Source organism: Cyclopterus lumpus, chromosome 7 (genome assembly GCF_009769545.1).
Source record: "Cyclopterus lumpus isolate fCycLum1 chromosome 7, fCycLum1.pri, whole genome shotgun sequence".
Lineage (NCBI taxonomy): Eukaryota > Metazoa > Chordata > Actinopteri > Perciformes > Cyclopteridae > Cyclopterus > Cyclopterus lumpus.
The window spans coordinates 11,076,098-11,098,509 of record NC_046972.1 but is presented as its reverse complement, the minus strand read 5'-3'; the positions used below and the strand labels follow the sequence as shown (position 1 = coordinate 11,098,509).

Here is a 22,412-nt window from a genome sequence, read left to right as displayed (position 1 = left end):
TGGATTGAATCAGCACAAAAGAAATAAGGGAGCAAATATAACTTTTAGAGATCTGTGTGAGCCGCCGATCATTGATTATCCATATTGGCAGATACAGATCCCTTTGTTGTTTGGTTGGTCTACAAGGCGCCTGAGTATTTTAAATTTTTGCCAACGTCCTAAAAGTTATTTCAACCTTTACGAAGTCAGTAAACTGTAACACATTTGAAATACTATACTTTTACTATGTTATAGTAATTTATGGTGTTTCTTTATTCATAAAAACATACAATTCAAATGATAAGGAAATAAAAGATTGTATTTCTATTGATTTAAAACAAATCTTGCCATTTGTAGTTTTAATGATGTATCATAAGCTGCTTAGAGCTCATGTAAACCGGTCATAATTCATCTCTGATATCTATTTATGTTGCTGTGAAAACATTTCCTTCAAACAACTGGATTTATTCAACTTTCTGATCAAATCTATATTTTCTGAGATTACATTTGAACACATGATAACGTTGTAATTTACCTTCACTCATTACTCGTTTTCCCTGAACAGAGCCTGAACGCATCATAATGTAACCGATGTAACATTTCCAGAGATCGGAGACTAGAAAAGCATAAATGCCGATGTTATCGTGATCGCATATTTGACTGAATAGTGGCGGTTAGCGTCAAACTGTGTAATTAATCTGTGAGGTGGGATTCGTACGGATCATGGATCAAAAGGCCCGTTACACCACTAGTACACAGTGATAATTAAAGCAACAGTAACAACTTATTTACTATCAATTAATCTATCAACTGTTTTACCAATCAGTCGATTTATCTCAGCAATACATTTTCCTCCAATCAATCAAATTGACCATTTTTATTTTATAGTTAATTAGATGTTGACAAACTGTGGACTATGCCATTGTTTAATGCAGGACAAAATGAAATATGCTCCCACAGAAATCTTAAATAGGGATATTGTAATGTAGTATTACATTATGCTTCCCATATTCCTAAAGTACAATCAACAGACCCGGCAAAGAAAGCATGTAGTAAAATAAAACACCAGCTGTGTCACTGCAGCATGGGCAGCAGCCTATACATGTAGATTAACGGCAATAGTTTGATTAAGCTACACTGGGATATTCCCATGAGAAGAATTGTGCTTTTATTAATTAATTACAAGACAATGTAATTTTGTATCACAATATTTTGATATATGATTTCTTAACGATATGATTCCATTGAAAGACGATACATTATCATATTGAATTATCCCCCAGCTGAGGCATGAATACATGTAAATGTGTTTTGTGCTTAGGTGAATAATAACAAAAATTAGGATTTTTTATTTTCTAAGCTCAGAAGTGCAACCGTGTCCTGCAGTGGAAAACATAAGAGGAGAAAATGCTCACCAGGCGTTTACATGACGATTAACTTAAATGCTAAAAGTCATATATTTGTGTCAGTCTTATTCACACAGAACATTTATCAGGATATCAGCCATCAGTTGCTCTTGCAGCTTTACTGCAGCTTTTTAAACATATTTTCTCAGAAACGCTCTAGAAAAATTCCAGTAGTGCTTTATTTCCCACAGCCGGAGCTCTCATCATGTGTGCTTTCATACTTCTGACAACTTAAATACATTTGGTGGAAAAAAGAAAGCTTGTGTTTAACCACTGGCAAATTATAATGCTTAATAGTTTAAATTGATCACTGTTACTCCCGATGAATTATAATAAAACAGAACATTTTCCTATATTACATTTGGGGTAAATATCCATTGTGCTCTGGTTGATGAATCCTTGTTTATGTTTACACTATCACCGCAGTTCATTGTTAGCATAGATTAGCTTTAGTGCTTGACGTGGCCACATTGAATGTATCTCATTGTTTACATAAAGAATGACCTTCTAAATAAGTGGAGTGGGCTTTAGGTGAGATGAGAGAGGCAGCACGTTATAAAGAGAACACATGACTTAACCACGCTCTAGATTCCCTACATTCAGTAACTTCAAAAACACCTTTTTTATTTGAGAAAATTGCATTTTCAATTCAAGATTCAACATTTTCAAAAGTTTGAATAGGCTCAATATGATATTGTGGCTGTACTAAAATGATCATTCCCAAATACAGTCAAAGAGTGTGCCCAGTCCAGTGTTTCTATCACCCACAGTGAGCTGTCAGCCAGAGTTAGCGTCACCTTTGCAGATCAGTAGCAGAGGAAGGCCATCCTCTCCCTCTTGGTCTGGAGTGAGGACATATTGGCTGTAAGAGAGCTGCTTCTCCCGTGCGTCAACACTGTTTTCTAAACCAGCCCAAATATGTCACTCACAGCAGCTCTTCCTGCTGTACAGAGCCCCACTGCTGCTCCGCAAAGTTGCCAAAAAGTCACAGCCAGGGGCTTTTATCATTCATGAGATGCCCCTGTCAAAAGTCAATAACTGATATGGATTGTGGTATCGTCTGTGGCTTAGAATTTGTGTACAGTTTAGATCAATCCAAAGGTATAACATTAGCGCATTGGATGGAGAATGATGTGCAATGGCGGGTCAAGAACAGCAGACTTTCACTCCACCAAATGCTACACAGCTTGGCTCATGCTTGCCCGTTCCTGTTGTGGGCGATCCCGTCATTGTGTGTAATGAAAATATATATTCAAAGCCTCCAAACCGTCATTAAAAATGTACTCCAGCTGCTGCATTGGGAAGAAAGGTAAAAGTCAAAGTAGCAACTTGAGAAAACGCGGATGAAATCTGATTATTAAAAGAAATAAACGTGAATTCCGGTGAGAGAAAATTTGCCGGGCTATATTATCTGTTTAGACGTTTTGAATATACACTGACTTTTCCTCTCTCTGTTTCTCAGTCAATAAGCACAAACCGTGGATCGAGACGACATACCACGGGATCGTAACGGAAAACGATGACAAAGTACTTCTGGACCCTCCTCTGATTGCACTGGACAAGGATGCTCCTCTACGCTACGCAGGTGAGAGAGGAGGTTTATTGATGCTGCTGCTGCTGCTATTCCTTTACTCGCCTGGAATAACTCATTATACAATTTATAAAAAAGAAAAACATGCCAATTGCTCTGTACCATTAAAGCGTTGAGATTATGTTACATGTAAAACAAACCCGAAAGCGCCACTTTACATTTTACCAGCATATCGTAGAAGTGCAACCTCAAATCTAGCCTGAGCATAATGCTTCTATTGCATTCTTTCTATAGTTTATATTTGTGATTAAATGTTTGTACAAGTCAAATATTAACTCAATAGTGAATGAGAGAATAACTTGTTTTATATAACAATTGTTGGTAACACTTTATAATAACTGCATGCTTGAAGCATTAGTTAAGTATGAGTAAACACTTAATTCATCCTTTTATAAAGCATTGTTCCACACATTATAAATGATCGAGTCATTGCACGCTATGAAGCATTATATAATACTTCATTTACAAATGGTGAATCCATCATTTATAAAGTGTTTACTGTTTATAATGCTTCATGGCTTGCAGTTATTATAAAGTGTTATATAAAACATATATATATATATAAATAATTGTTGAATAGTCATTAAATGCACACCTGGTAGTGGATTATGGCCTGTACTGACATACAGCTGGCTACCATATCCTCCAGATTGACGCTTTTGATATCAGATCAAAATAGTCTCATACTTTCATGTTTTTCAGCACAGTTTAGTGTGCTTTATGTACCACGGCAACGTTTGATCTGGGTTTTTAATCACACCAGGACAGCTTCTGAGCACTGGAAATGAATTTCCACCAATTTCACATCACAGTGTCTCTCTTCACACTCTCGCGCTCTCACTCCACTTAATTTTAAAAAAATCTCTGATTCCTTCTCTGATCCGGCAAGTAAGTCTTTAACCTCCACTTGCCCAACCAAGAGGATTCCGCATGGAATATCTTCACAAAGTTACGTGAAATCGGATTGTTTTCAAGAGCTGATCGGCCTTTTAAGGTGGATAGCTTTAGCAATTTCTGAAGGACAGGGAGTTGAATAGTACGCCCATTCTCTGCATGATGCTGGTCTCCTTTCACAGTAAATTAGTGTTGAATACACAGCTCGGTGCTCCCATTTCTTTCAGCTGGGACTCTGTTTTTCGATAAGCGGGGCTTTGCGAATAGGCCGTGTAGCCCTGTGAACTAGCTCTCTTGAGACAGAGCGAGCAATCTGGCTTCACGTGTCAGCAGGAGTGACCAGCTTTGTCGTGCCAGCCTTCTTCTAGTAGGTCCACCCGTGCCAACAAACAAGGTTCACTTTAAAGCTGACCCACAGGCCAAAGAAGCCCAATGTCAGGCTCTCGTGTCAGATTATATGAATATTTAGCATTATTGAGGATCTCCTGTGGGACTACTACCAGGTAACGTGAAAATGAGCTTGAAGCAACACAGTTCCAATAGATCAATATGTTGTATGTTTGCTGGCATCCGCCAGCAAACATACAACATATTGATCTATTGGCCAGTTAACATTTTCATATGATAATTCACTGTGTGTATTTCGTGCCGGCGGTTAAACGACCACTGCAGGCCAAGCCTGTACAGTCAATGCGTAACAATCACTGATGGCCGACCCAAGCTGAGCCAAGAGACCGGTGTGACCGGTGAGGAGCTGAGGAATTCCTGAAGCCTGTTGTGAGCTGGTCATTAGAGCTGTGCTGAGCACGGAGGTCCACAACTCCCACTGCTGACTGGCCCTGAACAGCAGTCCCTAATGTGAAATCCATTTCTAATTGTTTACGAGGTGAAAACTAAATGACCAGGACCAACTCACTGGAGGCCCTGATGGGGCTTTAAAACAGACAGCGAAGAAACAAAATGGACTTCATACACTTCATCGTTTGGAAGATTGTACGATGAAGTTGCTTCGTATCTTATTAATTAAAACAGATTTCAGATTGACTTAAACAATTTATCCACTAGTTTTCTAATATTTGTCAGTATTTATTGCAGTGTTATGCTGATATTTACAACTGAGATTTCACTTTTCACTAGAATAGCTGCGGCATTAATAAAACGGCAAACACTTTGACACAAGAGGCTCGTCATAAATGTTTTAATCCTTTCTTTCTTTCTTTCAACTGGCAGATTAAGTTTTACTTGTGAGGAACCTTATACATATTCTGTTGGTGATTGTGTAAGCTTGTGCTTCCTTCCTGTCCTCTGTGTTTTCTCTGAGATTCTAACTTATCTTTTAACTGATCTGGGTGTATCTTCTCTCCCTTCCTTGTAGAGAGTTTTGAGGTGACCCTCACTGAAGAAGGTGATCTTGGGCTCTTTCTTCTGCCTTGGCTTAGTTGTTACTATTAACCCACTAACGCAAAAACAGCATCCACACTTTTATACAGAAACTCCACACATGCTCCGTAATCTCCCCATTTGGTTTTCTCGATTTTATGTTTTTCTCACCCTCAATTTTTTGGACTCCCAACAAACAGCTGGATGAAAATTGTGATGTGGGGCTGACTTTACTTAGAAATATCTGTGCATGAGACATCCATTGCAGTTTGCAGGCCCTAACAGTTTTTCAGCTGTCACCAGGAAACAGAAAGCTACTTTAAAACAGGAGTTTTCAGTCACTTTGCTGCCATTTTGTCCAGTCCAATTCTTTATTTCAATTAAACAAAATATAAATGGAAAAGCCCATTTTTGACACATTTAATAATAAAGTATAATCTCAAAGGACACAAATTGATTTCACAACCTATACACATAGATTGCAGAAGAAATTGACACCATAATTGGTATTTAAAGAGGATAATCATCCATTGTTGTGGTGCCTCTCTGTGACCTATCAAATCTATGCAGGTACAGTGACTCCTGTGGACTTTTCTGACATTAAAGTCTTCAACTGAAAGCTGCTGAGATTGTTAACTAATGCAAACTCTCTCTGCTACAAAGTTTCTGTTGTTTGCCTCAGTGGATCTCTTGAGTTAATTCTCCACCACTAATCCACCAGTAGCATGGCTGCAGTTGTCATTTAATGTGGATGTCAAGCAAGTTGATATTTCTAACCCCAGTTCTCATCCAGTATTTATTTTTTTATACTGTTAAAGTTCTTCTATGATTTCCTTTTATTTGATTCATTTTACAGTAGTTTTGGGTGAGAGGCGAAATTACACAGGCCGACTTTCTTTGGTTAAGAAAACGTATTTTCGGTGGTGTTGGCTGAGGTTTTTTTTTCTTTCACTGACCTTTTCGGGTTTTGATGACTGAATTGGTGCTTATTACAGTGCTATTTTATAAATCTTCATTTTGTATTTTTATTATGTTAATTATTGTTTCTATCATACAATAGCCTGTATCTTTTTTATTCGTTACAGAGATAAATGATCGTCACTTCAAATACTGTTTTCTATGTACCTACATTTTGGGCTTGGTTTCATGAATTTGATTTCTAATATCCTAAGAACCCCTGTGAAATGCCTGTTCATATCTTTTCAGTTTCTGCCTGCATGACTGAATGCAATGTTTTCAAGTGGCTTGGAAAAGACACTCCGTCTTCTCTGATACTAAATGTCCCACACCCTCTTCCAACTCCCCCCCAAGTACTTACCCATATGACAGTGCTTTTGGGCTTCCTCCACAGACACCACCCATCCCAATCTACAACTCCCTGGCACCCAAAATCTGTGGCTGATCTTTTTTCTTTTCTTTTTTTTTTTGCGTGAATTTATGGTTTCTTTGTTAACATTTTTTTTCATTTAAGCAATAATTTTCTACACCTGTCATCAGTTATTGTGAGCAAAATCTCTTTTGGCTCTTGACGTGTTCAGGTGAGATTTGCGGCTTCAGGATCCACGGGCAGAATGTCCCGTTCGAGGCAGTGGTCCTCGACAAGTCCACTGGCGAGGGGGTCATCCGAGCCAAGGAGAAGCTGGACTGCGAGCTGCAGAAGGAGCACACCTTCACCATCCAAGCCTACGACTGTGGAGAGGGTCCCGATGGCGCCAACATGAAGAAATCCCACAAGTGAGTCAACCTTTAACCTCAAGTTGTCCTCTGTGTCCCAGGTTTAGTTTGACTGAACAATCAGAGTGCAGTCAGTTCTGTAAAAGAAATTAAAAAAAGGTTTTCTGTTCATATAGTGACAACACAGGAAAAAGAAGAAAAAAAAGAACAGCTCTCTCATATCTATGGGCTTTCACACCTAACCCATTAGATGTAGTTCATATGAACTCTGCTTTCACATCGAACAAAACAAACAGAGACCAACTGTGTGGATAGTAGGATAGTAACGATTGCAACGCTTGACTTGCTTTCAGTCACCAACATTTCACCCAGTGTGTCCATGAAGCACTGATGATGCAGGATAAACAAAATTGATTAAATTAATGAGTCACCTGTTGCTACTGATATTACTGTGAACATCAGTGGACCATGAAGTGTGACAATATCATATTTTTCTTTGGTTACTTTTTAAGTAAGTATGTCTTCAACATCTCCAGCTGACAGTCCTAACTCAAGCATGTCCATTTCAGGGCCACTGTCCACATCCAGGTAAACGACATCAATGAGTATTCACCAGTGTTCAAGGAGAAGTCCTACAAAGCCACCGTTATCGAGGGAAAGAAATATGACAGCATCCTGAAGGTGGAGGCAGTGGACGCTGACTGCTCTTTCCAGTTCAGCCAAATCTGCAACTACGAGATCGTCACTCCTGATGTGCCCTTTACCATTGACAAAGACGGTAAGAGCCTACAACTAGCAGTCTTGTGTCAGTGCATGCCTTAGAGACACCATTTTATTGACGCACACCATATTGATCTGTGTAAACGCAAGACTGTCATTTAACATTCAAGGCAGCTTGTTGCTTCGTGAAGCGATGATGGTCTCCTTGAAATGTCACCCGAGTTGGACATTCATTTCAGACCACAGGGTTATTTCTTTAGATACCAAAGTGGCGCCCCGGCTGGAAATGGAAATACAGACAGGTGATAATAGGAAGAGAACAATCAGTGTGAAGGTGCTCAACTGTGACATTGAATTAGTGTTTGAGGTGGGGGAAAGAAAGAACCTGAGATCAGATCTGATCTCAGTAAAACAAATTCCTTCACTTTCTTTGAATCTCCTGCATGCTAATCAGGCTACACATTAGCTTGGTAAAAAACTCTCAATATAGCAGCTTAAGGTAAAAGATGCAAGTCAACATAACACCATGTGGCCCTAAAGATATGTCAATTCATATATTGTGCTTTTAGTTCAGCTGGACATTTAATCACTTTGGGACCTTTTAGCAAAGATATCTATTGTGCAGCTTTTTAAAATATTGGAAAATAGCGTACAGTGTTTAGCTCAAACGTTTTTGATACGTTTCCGAGCACAGCTGCAGCTTTGAAATTAAACAAAGAGTTTCCCTGGCACTCTCTCCTTTGTCCCTGCTTCCCTCAGGCTTCGTTAAGAACACAGAGAAGCTGAGCTACGGCAAAGAGCGCATGTACAAGCTGACTGTGACGGCCTACGACTGTGGAAAGAACCGTGCCTCAGAAGACGTTCTGGTCAAGATAAGCGTCAAGCCCACCTGCAAACCCAGCTGGCAAGGTATCAAAGCTCTCCTCTGCTCACTGTAGCTCGGTTTAGGTGTGTCTGTGTGTTGAACAAAAGTGGTGCACACAGGCTGCCATTGTCAAAAAGGTTATTTAAGCTGCAAGGGCTTTTATCGTGTTTATGAAAAAACTGAAGTACTTCCTAAAGAGTAATTACTATTGCCTCAGTATTGACTGCTCACATGTTATCGGTGCTATGTTGAAGGACATCTTTCCATTCTTCCCGACCTCTGGCTTTGTCTTTCAGGCTTCAATAAGAGGATTGAATACGAGCCTGGCACAGGTAGCCTAGCTCTTTTCCCCAGCATGCACTTGGAGACCTGCGATGAGCCAATCACGTCTATCCGCGCCATCATTGACCTGGAAACCAACCATATTGGCAAGGGCTGCGACCGTGATACCTACTCTGAGAAGTCTCTGCACAAGCTGTGTGGTAAGTCACTGCTACACTGGAAATGGTTATAGTCGGTATTGAATCATTGGATATATGTTATCCAATAATATGTTAGGAAATCCAAGTGCTTTAAATATTTGCCTTTGCACACTATGATTGTTTTCTAGGAGCCAGCTCCGGCACCGTGGAGCTTCTGCCAGCACCCAGCAGCTCTGCAAACTGGACGGTAGGTCTGCCCACTGATAACGGGCATGACAGCGACCAGGTGTTTGAGTTCAATGGCACTCAGGCCATCAAGGTCCCTGATGGCCTTGTGAGCACCAGCCTGAAGGAGCCCTTCACCCTCTCTGTGTGGATGAGACATGGCCCCGGGGCCCATGAGAAGGAGACCATTCTGTGCAACTCTGACAAGACAGGTAATGTCCCTCGAGAAGCTCCAGTTTGAATATTTGTTTATTTGTTTTATGAGCTGATATTGGTTTGCAGGTTGTCAACTGTAAAAAGTCAAAATAACATACATAATTAAAAGCCTAATTTGTGATCGAAATAATAATAACCCACCATAATACAGATATGAACGTGAATCAGTCCTGTATTGATTGTCAGGTCTTCTAATGCAAAGACTATCACTGCATGACAAGCACATGAACTCAAAGCTATTTTAGTTCATTTTAATGTGTCTGGCGGGTTGTTTACCGGAGTAATATTTGTGAAAATCTGGTAAACAAAAGGCCTGTACAGTTCAGAAACTAACTAACTGGCATTGTTTTTATTTTTCAATGGAAAGTCCAAATCTGAACTTGTATGTGAATTTACCTGTTATTTCTACAGTCAAAAATGGCTGATTGGACCATTTAACATTAATGGCACAACCACATTAAAGCAGCTCTAAACAATACGTAAAACTAGTACCAAACAAGCATTAACTATTGTTAGGACCTGAATCTAAGAAATGTACATTCAAATAGCTGGTGTCTACTGTTAAAACCTGCGTGTCTGACAGAGTCTTTTCATTTCTGTCACTAGCTGTACATTTTGTGTGTGGTCTTCTCGATCTTATTGACTGTAAAGTCTGTGCCATGTTCAGTGAGAGGCAGTTCATCAGCTTCTGTTCGACTGCTTATATAAGAAGGATTACATCAGAACGGCTGTGCCCTGAACAGGAAGCTCCCATACCCGTGATCTCACCACCATTCATGGCCTCCATTCAGCGCAGCATCTGTTTCACAGAAACATTAATGTCTCACATTCACTTCTTAATACTAAAACTGCATTTTATACACTAAAACTGTGAAGCATGAACATTAGATATTGGACCACCAATGTTACCAGAAATGCAGTAAAACAATTATGTTAACTATCAAATTAATCTGTTGGGTTTTTCTTTATTAAAATGGACTTTGTTGATTGAGCAATTGATTAAATTAAATCTGCTTTGTGTTATGTTTCACTCGATGCCGGGATGTGAGTAGACTCATGGCTGTCCCTTAGTATGGACATCAATACACTTTCATTTACAATTACAATTAGGCCCTATTCTGAAACATGATACTGTGCTTCTTCCTAAGAGGGGGTCTGTTGTTGATGAGATTATCTTAATCAAATGAGGGGAAGACACAGCTTTTTAGGACTGTTAATGGTTGATAACGTCTCATTTCATTTAAATTTCATAGACCTGCAGTGTAACCTGATGCTCTCTAATTATATCATTTGACATCATATGACAGAGGTTGGATACATATTGTAATAGACTAAGCCTCTATATATTGGGAACAGTATTGTACATCTTTGAATCTGTTCAAGGCTCAACAGCCAGTAGCCATTTAGTACAAAGATTAAACATGTTTTTGTTTTTGACAGCTTCCTCCAAGAAGATGATCTATGATTGCACTTCCAGTTTAGAAAATAGTACATTTGTCAATAGTAGGAATTGGTTGGGGAACTGTTCGGCCACTGAAAACTTATTAAGGGCATGTTTGTATGTTACAAAATTGTCGTGGGCTGATAATGAAAAATTCAAATTAGGCACATAGATAAAGGATTGTGTTTACAACTTTCACTGTTTACTCGTCATTTATTGCCCTCTTCGGTGTTAGTTAAATATAATACTAATACCATAGGCTACACAATATTTTTTGTTATTGTGTTGTTTTTGCTTCTCATTGCCTCTATAAGAGAGTCAGCTGCTGAGTTTAACAAAAACTAATACTACTATGTCTTCTTTTCAGTCTTGTATTTGTCAGTTGGAGCATCCATTCTTTAAATATTTACACATTTGCATGTATATTCTAGAGCTACCATTTCATATCTTGACCTTCCCTCTCATATTTTCCACTGCAGAGATGAACAGACACCACTACTCGCTGTACGTTCACAACTGCCGGCTGATCCTCCTCCTGCGCCAGGACCCATCAGAGGCAGAGAACTACAAACCAGCCGAGTTTCACTGGAAACTCGACCAGGTCAGTTGCTTCTAATACCAAACTTTGTTTATAGGGTTTGGAGCATGATGGCCTGTGTAACAGCAACTGTGGGTCAGTGGTTAGCAGGTCCCTTTTTCAATCAGGGGGATGGCGGTTCAATCCCCGCCCTAGTTGATGTGTCCTTGAGCAAGACAGTTAACCCTGAATTGCTCCCTGTAGCTGTGTGTATGAATGTAACATGATTGTAAGTTGCTTTGGATAAAAGCGTCAACTAAATTAAATGTAATGTAACACATGATAATTAACCAAGAATAAAGTTGGGTACAATGCATTATGTAACTCTTACGGGGCCAATTACAGCTTTAACATCCCCTCTGTTGTGTTCTTCACAGGCGTGTGACAAAGAGTGGCACCACTATGTGCTGAATGTGGAGTTCCCCACGGTGTCTCTGTTTGTGGATGGCACTACATTTGAGCCCTTCCTGGTTACAGAGGACTACCCACTGCACTCCACCAAGATCGAATCGCAGCTCACCATTGGTGCCTGCTGGCAAGGTAAACTGCGGTGACAGAATACATTAATATACACTTATGTTAAGATAAGACTGAAGCACAAATACATTGTAGAGAAAGACATGAATCTCTTTTACAAATGGTTTCTGTTAACATTTAGCTAACTGGTGGCTAAAAGATGATTTAATGCAACCTGATAATGTCATTTTATATGATTATAACTATTATATATTTGCATGTTATTTTATTAACTCTTTGTTAGGTTATTAAATGATGAACCATGGTGTACCTATTTAGCATCTGAATCTCAACTACAGATCCTCAACCTTCCTCCCTGTCTCTCCTTGCTCTCTTGTTTCTGTCCTTTACAGACAACTCAGGACATGACAATGACACTGAGTCAGTCTCTGAGCCCACCTCAGGTTGCTCAAATCTTTCCCTTACTCCTCAAATATGTCCATGTGTCCACAATGTCCCGCCAAGCTAAATGCATCGTCATACCATTCCGACTTAAATTATTCTTACCCATTGTATATGCGGAAAGATTTGTTTTTCATAAGCGTTTGGAGCATGATGCAGTCTGGATGAGTGTGATTTTTAATGCTGCCTGCATAATTTTTTGGTTTGGTTGTCTCCATTCTCTATTTATACACTCTTCTCACTGCAGCAGCCAGTTTTTCACCACAACCTGATACACCTGAGCAGAAATAGACATTTATATAATAGCACAAAAATCTGACCTAGCTGCAGCATTCTGGTCCTGCGGGGTCTTCTTTCAGAAGATGACCTTTGGGCCAGAAAAATATACTCCTCCATATCAGATAACAGGGCTACAGCAGCACACACACACACACATCCCTGGATGACAGTGTGACCTTGAGACGTGGAGGTCCAAGTTTGTCTCTGACTCTGCAGTGGCGCAGACTTATACTCATTATGGTTCATGGGGAAGACACAGAAGTTGTGTTCCCCTCTTATTTGGCAGGATTGATGCACCTCACAGAAATACAGAAATACTCTGTATTTTTACATGTGGCAGTCCTTCCATTATTAAAAGAAAATAAGGTGACTAAAGAGGACTCATTTCACATATTTGTTATTTTGTTATATATTTTTTTTCTACAGTAAGGCAGTGGTTCACCCTCTTAATGCAGATGTTGCATGCATAAGGCGTGTGTACGCTCATCCGTCATTCTCCCGTCTCCCTCACTGGGCCTCAGGCCTCGTAAGGGCACCCATACTAACTTGCATGAATGCCATTCACGCCAGCTTTGCACATTGAGACAGCATGCTTGAATGAAGTCGGTGGATGTACACTTGAGTAACTACTGCTGTTTGTTTGTTACTGTTTTCCTCTCCTCTTCACTATCCTGATGTACCCAGGTGGAAATGCTAGAATGGCTCAGTTTTTCCGAGGGAACCTGGCGGGGCTGATGATCCGCTCTGGCAAGCTGGAGAACAAGAAGGTGATTGACTGTTTGTACACCTGCAAGGAAGGACTGGACGTGCAGCTGCCTGAGGAGGTGGCTTCAGCTGTCAAGGTGAGGAGAACAACAGTGTTTTAGAGACACGAAACACACTCAACCTCAGTCAGGCTAGACGGAGTATATGTGTGCATCAAGAAAATGGTTTAACTCAGTGGTTGTAAACATGTTAGGCTTGTGATCCTGGTAGGGGAAGCAAAACGGTGTACTCTGAACTCCTTCCACAGGTTGCATCTGTGTGTGGATTGTGATTAGTTCAATCAAAGAGTGATCTGAACAGTTTGTCGAGGCCTGCGGAGGTTGGAATATCCATCATTTTACAATAGAAAAAGCAGAGACAAGAGAAAAATCTAAAACAATGATTTATGTTTATATCTTATCTATCATCCTGCAACCCCTCAGATTCATCTTGCAACCCCTCGGGAGGCTCCCTATTACAAGGTTGAAAACAGTGCCGTGAAATAAATAATTGTGTGAATTAAATGGGTTATCAGAGAGACATGTACCATTTCAGCTATACGGTTAATATTTACAGGATCCCCTGGACTATGAGGAATGTTGTGTGTGTGAGTGCTTTGTGTGTGACACATGTTAGCATCTTTTGCTTTTCACGTGTTATTTGCTTAGTTTCAGCTTGACAACACACACTGTTTTCACACAGTTTTGGGTGAGTGTGGCATTAGACAATCATGCCTCAAATCACACAATCTGTCCCCTTGACTTCTTCTCCCAGGTGGAGTTCAACCCCAACCAATCCTCTCTGACCGTGGAGGGCGACGACATTGATGCCTTCGACAAGGTCATGCAGCACATCTCCTACTTGAACTCCCGCCAGTTCCCGACCCCTGGCATCAGGCACCTCCGCATCTCCACCACCGTCAAGTAAGTAGCAGAAACCAAAAATACTTCACCAGTTATTATCTGGTGTCACCTCATCTGTCAGCAGCAGCAGCCAGATGTTTGAAGGAAACAGAGACTGAAATGTGAATAACAAAACATGTACAGATGATGTATGAAAAGAATGTATTCATATTTAAGGTTTCTGCTAAATGCACTTGAAGATCGACTTGAGGTTAGTTTACCAGTTTAGCATTGCTTCTTATTAGCATATGCACATATTTACATACAAATTTAGTTTTATTGGGTGGACTGAGAAATTATCTAAATAAATGAAGACACTGTAATAAGACATTTGTACGTGGAGTCACACTCACAGTGAAACGAAAAATTACATATTTTTAACTTGTACGATTTTTCTCCACACCATTATACAGTATATATACAAATATAAACGAAGAATATGATCATGTTTTTATGTTTTTTTCATCCTGGAAAAGGTCATAGTATTTCTTAGTACTACACATCCGACCAGTTGGAACACATACGACAGCAACAACACACATTACTCCCGAATAGAGTTCTACTTCACATCATCTCACAAATGATGTTTGATTTAATCCTGAATTGTGAAGTCTGTTTTACTATGAGCGCTATGAATGAGTCATTGATCGCCCTTCTGACCTTTTAATAATACTGATTATTAAGAATTCACCGCAATGATAGTTTGCAGAAACGTGATGAAGTCGTGGTATGGATGCTACAAATAGCTGCCGCCATGAATAATGACCGCTGCACTGCTCCCGCTGTGACAATGAGACGGACATCTAACTTTCTTTGCTGAAATTGTCATCGACAGGTCCAAATTGTGGTGGTTCTGCCTCAAATATCAATATGCGTTTAAGGGTGTTTCTACAACCATTTATGGCTAACTGTGGGTGTGTAAATGAAGCTTGTGCATGTGCACCCGGTTCCACAATGATTACATTTATAAACAGAATTGGGTGTCAGTGTGGAATTATAAATCGGACAAAAATAATGTGTATGCATATTTCTGTCTTTGTGCATATAGGCAGTCGTGAATCGACACGGTTTTATGCATCTGGCCCCTGGTGGCTTGAATGTATTCACTTTCATTTGTCACATTTGTTCTGAAACTGTAAGAGTCGATTTCAGTATCTTCTCTTTCCCCATCACCCCGCCGGAACTGGACATATATTAGATTATGGAGGCCGGCACATTCAAAATGCCCCCTTTGTCTTTAAAAGCAGAGAGAGAACCAGCAACTCAATCAAACTATGATAATACATCCAAGTTCCCAGGCATTCAAACCTAAATCTTCCCCTAGATGCTTCAACGAGGAGTCCTGCGTAATAGTGCCAGATGCCGAAGGTTATGTGATGGTGCTGCAGCCTGAAGAGCCCAAGATCAGCCTGAGTGGCATCGACCACTTTGCCCGCAGCGCTGCCGAATTCGAGAGCCAGGAAGGTGTGACGCTTTTCCCCGAACTTCGCATTGTGAGCACCATCACCCGCGAAGTGGAGGCCGACACTGAGTATGAAGCGGCAGAGGGAGCTGATGATGACCCTACGGGTGAGAGAAATGCAAATATGTCCCCTCCGATAACCCCAGATAATGTTATTGTTATTATGTTATTGGGAATTTGGGAATTTGTAGATATAGGGAACCCATTTTCAGGGGATTGATTGCCTTGTTCGTTCAACAATCAGAGTTTTATACACTGAATTTCTACTTTGAAACTATATATATAGAGATATATATATATATATATCTCTCTATATATATCTATATCTATATATATCTATATCTATATATATATATATAATATAAACTTCAACTTCCAACTTAATCAATCACTCAACTATAGCACCGTTACACTGTTTGTTTGTTTGTTTGTTTAATTACATCTTTGCACTATTGTTTTGTTAGTTAATTTAATATTATTCTAATGTTTGTATATATTGGGCAGTTATATTTAATGTTGCTTTACTTCTATGTATAAACATTTCCCCTGGCGGGATTAATAAAGTATCTATCTATCTAAGGCAGTGCAATACACAGTGATACCCTATCCGTTGCCTTGGTTTGAATTACCTTAGACACTGAATGTGGATGTACAGTTGATGGCGGTGTAGATGTGTAGTAGCAGGTGATGGTGAATATTATGCCTGGAGGCCAAAGGAATTGGACAGAGTGAGAGGGAGGGACAAAAGAGATAAGTTGTTTACTACTTTCTGGGAGGGGCCGTGACCAGCCAACCATCTGTTGTGTGAGCTGTCTTATGTATAAGCTAAGACATGGAGAGACAATAGACCTGACACACATACCGGGAGATGCAGTGTCCTGTGGTGAACAGCAGGCCATATGGGACAAAGCGGCTTACAGATTTCTGTAGCTATTACCTGCATTACCCTGCCCCACCTTCCACAACCAACAAACGAGATGTCACGGCAGATGTTTAAGAAGCACCTAGTAGCAGCTTCCACTGAGTCAAAAGGTGCACATTGTTTTTCCATGGAATATTAATTGGTTTTACAGCTGGACTTTTAAAATACTGTTAAATCAAAAGTATTAATTAAAGTACCTCTTTACACCTCTTTTCTGAAACAAATAATAATATAGGTGTAGTAAATAAATTGCCCATCATTGGTCTGACATGTTATCGGAGTGCAATGCTAATAAATAAGTACAGTTCTCTTTTAACACTAACAACTAACTTACATTACAGGCCCGATGTAAAAACCTAAGCCCTAATCTTTTCTTCTCTTTCAGTCCAAGAGACAGTGGTGTCAGAAGAGATCATGCACAACCTGGACACATGTGAAGTGACTGTGGTGGGAGACGAGCTGGACGGGGAGCACGAGGGCCTGGAGGTGGACATGTCCCAGCTGCAGCAGCACGGCCTGGAGATGAGTTCCTCTAACCTGGGCCTCGTCGTCACCGGTACAGACACAGAGCTTTCCCAACACATCTGTGATACAATGATAGCTTTGCAGTAGCTGTTTAATACTGAATTCTCACATATTAACAAATAAACACATCTATTTATATTTTAAAAAAGGGTAGTTATTTGAAGTCACAGTTACCAAGTCTACTGTCTCCTGGGGGTATATATACTCTTGAATCACCAAACATTCTAATCCACAGCAATACTATATATTCTAGAGAGCTTTTCTGGTGATTGCTGATCAAATGTATCTTTGACACAAGCTCTCCTCCGTATGTTGCAGGTGTGAACACCATGGCCAACTACGAGCAGGTCCTACATCTTATCCGTTACAAGAACTGGCACACCGAGGCTCTCTTCGACAGGAAATTCAAACTGGTCTGCTCCGAGCTCAACCGTCGCTACATCAGCAATGACTTCAAGGTCGAGGTATGACTGAGCAATTGTTATGTGACGCGTTCAGAAACAGAGGAGTGCAAGCCGGGCCCTAAATACTTGAGCTACATCTGAAAGGTTGCGACAGTGTACATGTGTGTTTCTGGGTTCTTTTCTTTCTAGGTGAATGTCATCCACACAGCCAATCCTGTGGAGCATGCCAACAATGCCATGGTGCAGCCCAACTTCATTAACCCTGTGCATCATGCCTCTGTGGATCTGTCCGGTCACAACCTGGTCAACGCTCACCAGGCCTCAGGTACTGCAGCATGTGAAACGCCAGGGTGTAAAAACGAGACACATTGTGTCTTTCTTTGTCCTTTGCATCATACAAGACAATACTCTGCTTGTTTCTATACAATTTAGAGATTGTTTACTTCTTGCCTTAACACAGACTTTCAGGCTTCGTGATATATATTTCATATTAAACTAGTAATCTGCGTAATTGTTGTTGCTGTGGAAAGAATGTTTAGCCTCTGGTGTGACGAGCATTGCTAGGGATGGATTACAACCTATTAACCAGAAGTAGGGCACGTATGAAACACTGGTGCTTTGCCTGTGTTTTTTTTCTGTGGCACAAGTTTAGGGATTACACTTGAGTGCTGTCTGTGACATCTGTACACATGGCGGTCTGAACCCAACCTTTTATTTCCTGGCTTCAGTAATCCTCTGGGCTGTCAGGCTCACTAAGCTTGCCACGCAAAAGAGAGGCCCTTTCCTGCTAATATGGGCCAAAGTGGAGCCCAGTCTATTTTAAGAAAGACAAACACCTAGAGCTGCAGATAAAAGCATTCATCTGCAGTTTACTGAGGAGCCGTAAACATCAGCCCTTGAAATGCCCTCAGACAGACAAGGACGCTGTGTCTCCCCACAAAAAGCTCTAACAGGGTTTCCATGTGCAAATTGGTCATTGTTTACCTCTAACCCATCATTTGGTGTTTGTTTGCGTGTGCTTCATCACAGTTGTCCCCAGCGCTGCCACCATTGTCATCGTGGTGTGCGTCAGCTTTCTGGTGTTTATGATCATTCTGGGCGTGTTCCGCATCCGCGCTGCACACCAGCGTACCACGGGAGACCAGGAGAACGGCAAGGAGAACGAGATGGACTGGGACGACTCAGCCCTCACCATCACCGTCAACCCCATGGAGGTAATAACACACCGAGATAAAATGAGTGACTATTTTCTCTTCTGATGAGCCGTTGAAACGCCGAACAGAATCTCATTTCTCAACACAATGTGGTCCGGTTGCAGCCAAGAACGCTTGCTCATGCTCTCTGGGCGATGATGTGACTGTGGCCCAGTTTAGTCTGACTTTTCAATTATTTTTGTGCAACGATCTTGTGGAGATTTAAAGTTTTTTGTCCCTCAGCCAATAAAGCGGCACCAATATTTTTGTCCTCCAAAAGTCCAAAGTGAAAATGTATAATGAATGAGTCAGTTTGTACGCAGGAAATATATATTTGTACAGTGGACTCACACCTTTCTGAGTCATGAATGGGCTGGCATTCATGTATATCTTGTTATTTGCTAATAGCTAGAAGCGCTGGGCTAGATGGAGAAAATCCGATCTCACAATATTCTTTTTGCAAATACTTTAATATCGTTATTGAAAGAATGTTGCAGTGTTGAATGTCGTCGTGATAACAAGTTATTCACATAAAGAGAGATTTGATAAATAATCATCGGTAATGTGGACATAATAACTAAGTAGGTTAAGGCAAATAATAAAACAGTCTGGTAAGTTCACTTTATAACCAGAGAAAGACAACGCGTGTGCCATATTACGATATCCAAAACCAAAGACCCTAATCGTGAGTCACAATAATCCAGCGACTAGCATCTTAACTTAATGAGTAACCAGGGTGATAAACAGCGTTTCTCTTCCCTCTCTAGTGAAAGAGGTCAGTATCATGTCACAGTGTCCTGTGTTACACCTGCACTCTGTGTTCATACTCTGAATCAAACTTGTTATTAATGAACATTGACAACAATTATTTGTAGAACAATGAACATAAATCACATAATCACGACATGACTGCACTGAGAGAAATGATATCCAGACCTTTTAAAATGGTTTCATCAAACTATATGTTGTATTTTCAATACTCCCAATACTTATATTAAGAATAAGAATTGCCTTATTTATTTATCTTAGAAACATTTGAAGCAGGACTTTAAGATGCGTGTTACTTAATACAAAGTTATTTAGAATGGATCAAAAACATGTGAACCAATACGCGTGACAGAGTTTAGATCTCACAAACAACCCCACCCTCTCTAATGCAGACGTACGAGGACCAGCACAGCAGCGAGGAGGAGGAGGAAGAGGAGGAGGAGAGCGAGGATGGAGAGGAGGAAGATGACATCACGAGCGCTGAGTCAGAGAGCAGCGAAGACGAGGAGAGCGCGGAGCCAGAGGACCAGCAGGGGGCCAGCAGACAGCAGCAGCTGGAGTGGGACGACTCCACCCTCACTTACTAAAACATCACACACAAACACACACACACATAACACTCAACACAATCTCTCTCACACACACACACACACATCACCAACTCACTCACACTCACTCAGATCCTCATACTCACTCCCACCCCCCTACAAAACAAAAAATATAAAAAAGCAAAACTAGATTTCCTTCAGCGTATATATGGTCAAGGCTTTCCTGTTGTTATCTTAGTGGTGGTACTCAGTGTAGTGTAGTCATCACCGGATTGCGGATTTTTACTGTTCATTTTTTTTATTTATTATATTTTAATTTCCAGGAAAACTTGGCCTACATTGGTTCTGAACTGAGTGAAGAAGCCAACCCTGCACTTTTTCGTTTTCTCTCAGACGTAAAGCTTTCAAATGGAGACTTTTTCCCCACCTCATTTCTTTGCGTGATGCTTTTAGAATGGTTTGCCGCTAATCTCACGTACAGCTTTGACTTGAGTTCTCTCGACTTATAGTCCACCGTGACGCGAAACGATGCTTTTAACAAATAGATCGCTTTTTTTTCTTTCTTTTTTTAGTGCATGAGGATATTTGAGAAGTCATATGTGTAGAGAAATAAATTGCTTTTTAAAGATTTTGTAAATATAAAGAAACCATGTAATTAGTCGATGTGTTAGTGAAGGCCTACTCAACAGGGTCCAATATCTAAAATGGCGCAGTTCGTAATGTAGAATATTTGTGTCACACAGGCTGTACGCATGTCGCTAAATTTCTGCGAAAAGCTTTTCATCATGCTTGTACAAAAATGTCTGCTTCATGATGGGAAACCCGGGACTGTTGAGCGGAGGTTTCCATGACAAAGTGGTGTCCATTTTGTCTTTTTCTTTTTTTTTGCAAGGAGGAAAATCAATTCTTTTGCTTTCTCGTAGGCAGGACCGGTGGATGGTTTCAGCTTCATACATTGCTTTGCTTTGCTTGCACAATGCTCCACTGCAGGCGTCGGTGTATTTCATTCCCATTAGATCTCACTGTTGTACAGAAGGGATTTTCTTTTTGTTCAGATTAATCATACTCAGAAATGATAATTTTTAAAACAATCTACATTTCGTGTGGAACAGTACAAACACTCGGCCGGCGAGGTGCTGCAGTGCTGTTGATCTTGAAATATGGGTACTAATGTTTCTGCCAGAGAATTTGGACGAGCAGAGCGATTTCCTCAGCAGCTTTAAAAGCCCTCTGTGCGTATCCCAGTGCTGCTGTGTGGACAGACGTAGGGAGGAAGACCCCCGACTCACTACTGAGAGAGCAGAGGCGTGACAGACAGCTTTAGTACAGCCCGGTTGAATAGTGCAGTTGCTGGCATTGTTTTAAGGGAGAGAAATGAAAGTACTTTTCAGGATTGTTTTATTGCAAGTTCCTTTTCCATGGCACGGCTATTTAACCTGAAATAATAATAATGAAGACGTATATTAGATGCATTTTTAAACTGGTTCCAATTGCAGAATATGCACCGTCTTTATCGCAGCACAAAGAATTACAACTGAGGTTATGACTGCATAGTTTACAGAAAGAAAACAGTTTGAGAATGAATCTTCTTATTCTTAAAATGAAATATTTTTTTGCCGTAGACCACTAGATTTTATTGTACATGTAACTGTACTGTAGAGTTGTTCTAAGATATTTGTTTACATTTGGTAAACTTATTTTCCTTCTGGTGTCAGCATAAAGCTTATACAATTGATTGCGAAAATGTGTCCAACCTCTATCTCCTCTCAGACACTGTTGTCCATCACTGTTGTATATATATATCTTTCACAAAGCCAGATACAGATGTACCTCCACGCTAAACTATTTGGTGTTTGTCTCTTGTTTTTGGGTACCAAGTTAAAATGTTAACATTTCCCAAACCTGGATTAATTAAAGCAAATCAGATTTGGGGCATCAAGTGAACAGAATGTGGCATTATAAATCTGGATTAGAAATGTCGGTGTTTTGAGGCTCGTATTTAGCGTTCAAGTCTATTTTTAGAGGCCAAAATTGAATTCAAATACACGTTCAAGGCTTCTTCTGAGGGTTTGAGTTGCACAGTTGTGTTTCTGAGGTTCAATTAATTTATACTTTATAAAAGAGGTCTGTGGTGGAAGTGTAGTGAACAGTCTCCCCTCCATGATGACTTGGACTTTTAAAAAAGGGGGCCAGGTCTGAGCCGGCTGAGATGGGAGTGCCTTTTTTCCGATCATAGCGCAATTAGCAGGTCTAACAAAAACACTCATCTGTGCTCTTTTATTGAGGCAATTTTTGTTTGTGTGTTTTTTATTTGTATTTGTTTAAAGCTAGATTTCTAACAGAGCTGGGGATTACAT

The 22,412-nt window shown here is 40.3% G+C and overlaps 1 protein-coding gene across 1 annotated transcript in view; it reads left to right on the top strand.

Moving 5' to 3' along the window:
• Positions 1-22,224, top strand: part of clstn1 (calsyntenin 1) — a 33,425-nt gene extending 11,201 nt beyond the window's left edge. The window contains exons 2-17 of the mRNA XM_034537388.1: positions 2,848-2,970; positions 6,789-6,984; positions 7,494-7,702; positions 8,404-8,553; positions 8,806-8,991; positions 9,120-9,368; positions 11,293-11,414; positions 11,768-11,930; positions 13,272-13,429; positions 14,106-14,254; positions 15,558-15,802; positions 17,003-17,173; positions 17,461-17,606; positions 17,736-17,871; positions 18,576-18,760; positions 19,900-22,224. Of these exons, the coding sequence (XP_034393279.1) occupies positions 2,848-2,970; positions 6,789-6,984; positions 7,494-7,702; positions 8,404-8,553; positions 8,806-8,991; positions 9,120-9,368; positions 11,293-11,414; positions 11,768-11,930; positions 13,272-13,429; positions 14,106-14,254; positions 15,558-15,802; positions 17,003-17,173; positions 17,461-17,606; positions 17,736-17,871; positions 18,576-18,760; positions 19,900-20,094 (2,783 nt within the window). The 3' untranslated portion in view covers positions 20,095-22,224. The remainder of the gene's footprint in view (positions 1-2,847; positions 2,971-6,788; positions 6,985-7,493; positions 7,703-8,403; positions 8,554-8,805; positions 8,992-9,119; positions 9,369-11,292; positions 11,415-11,767; positions 11,931-13,271; positions 13,430-14,105; positions 14,255-15,557; positions 15,803-17,002; positions 17,174-17,460; positions 17,607-17,735; positions 17,872-18,575; positions 18,761-19,899) is intronic.
• Positions 22,225-22,412: the final 188 nt, after the last annotated feature.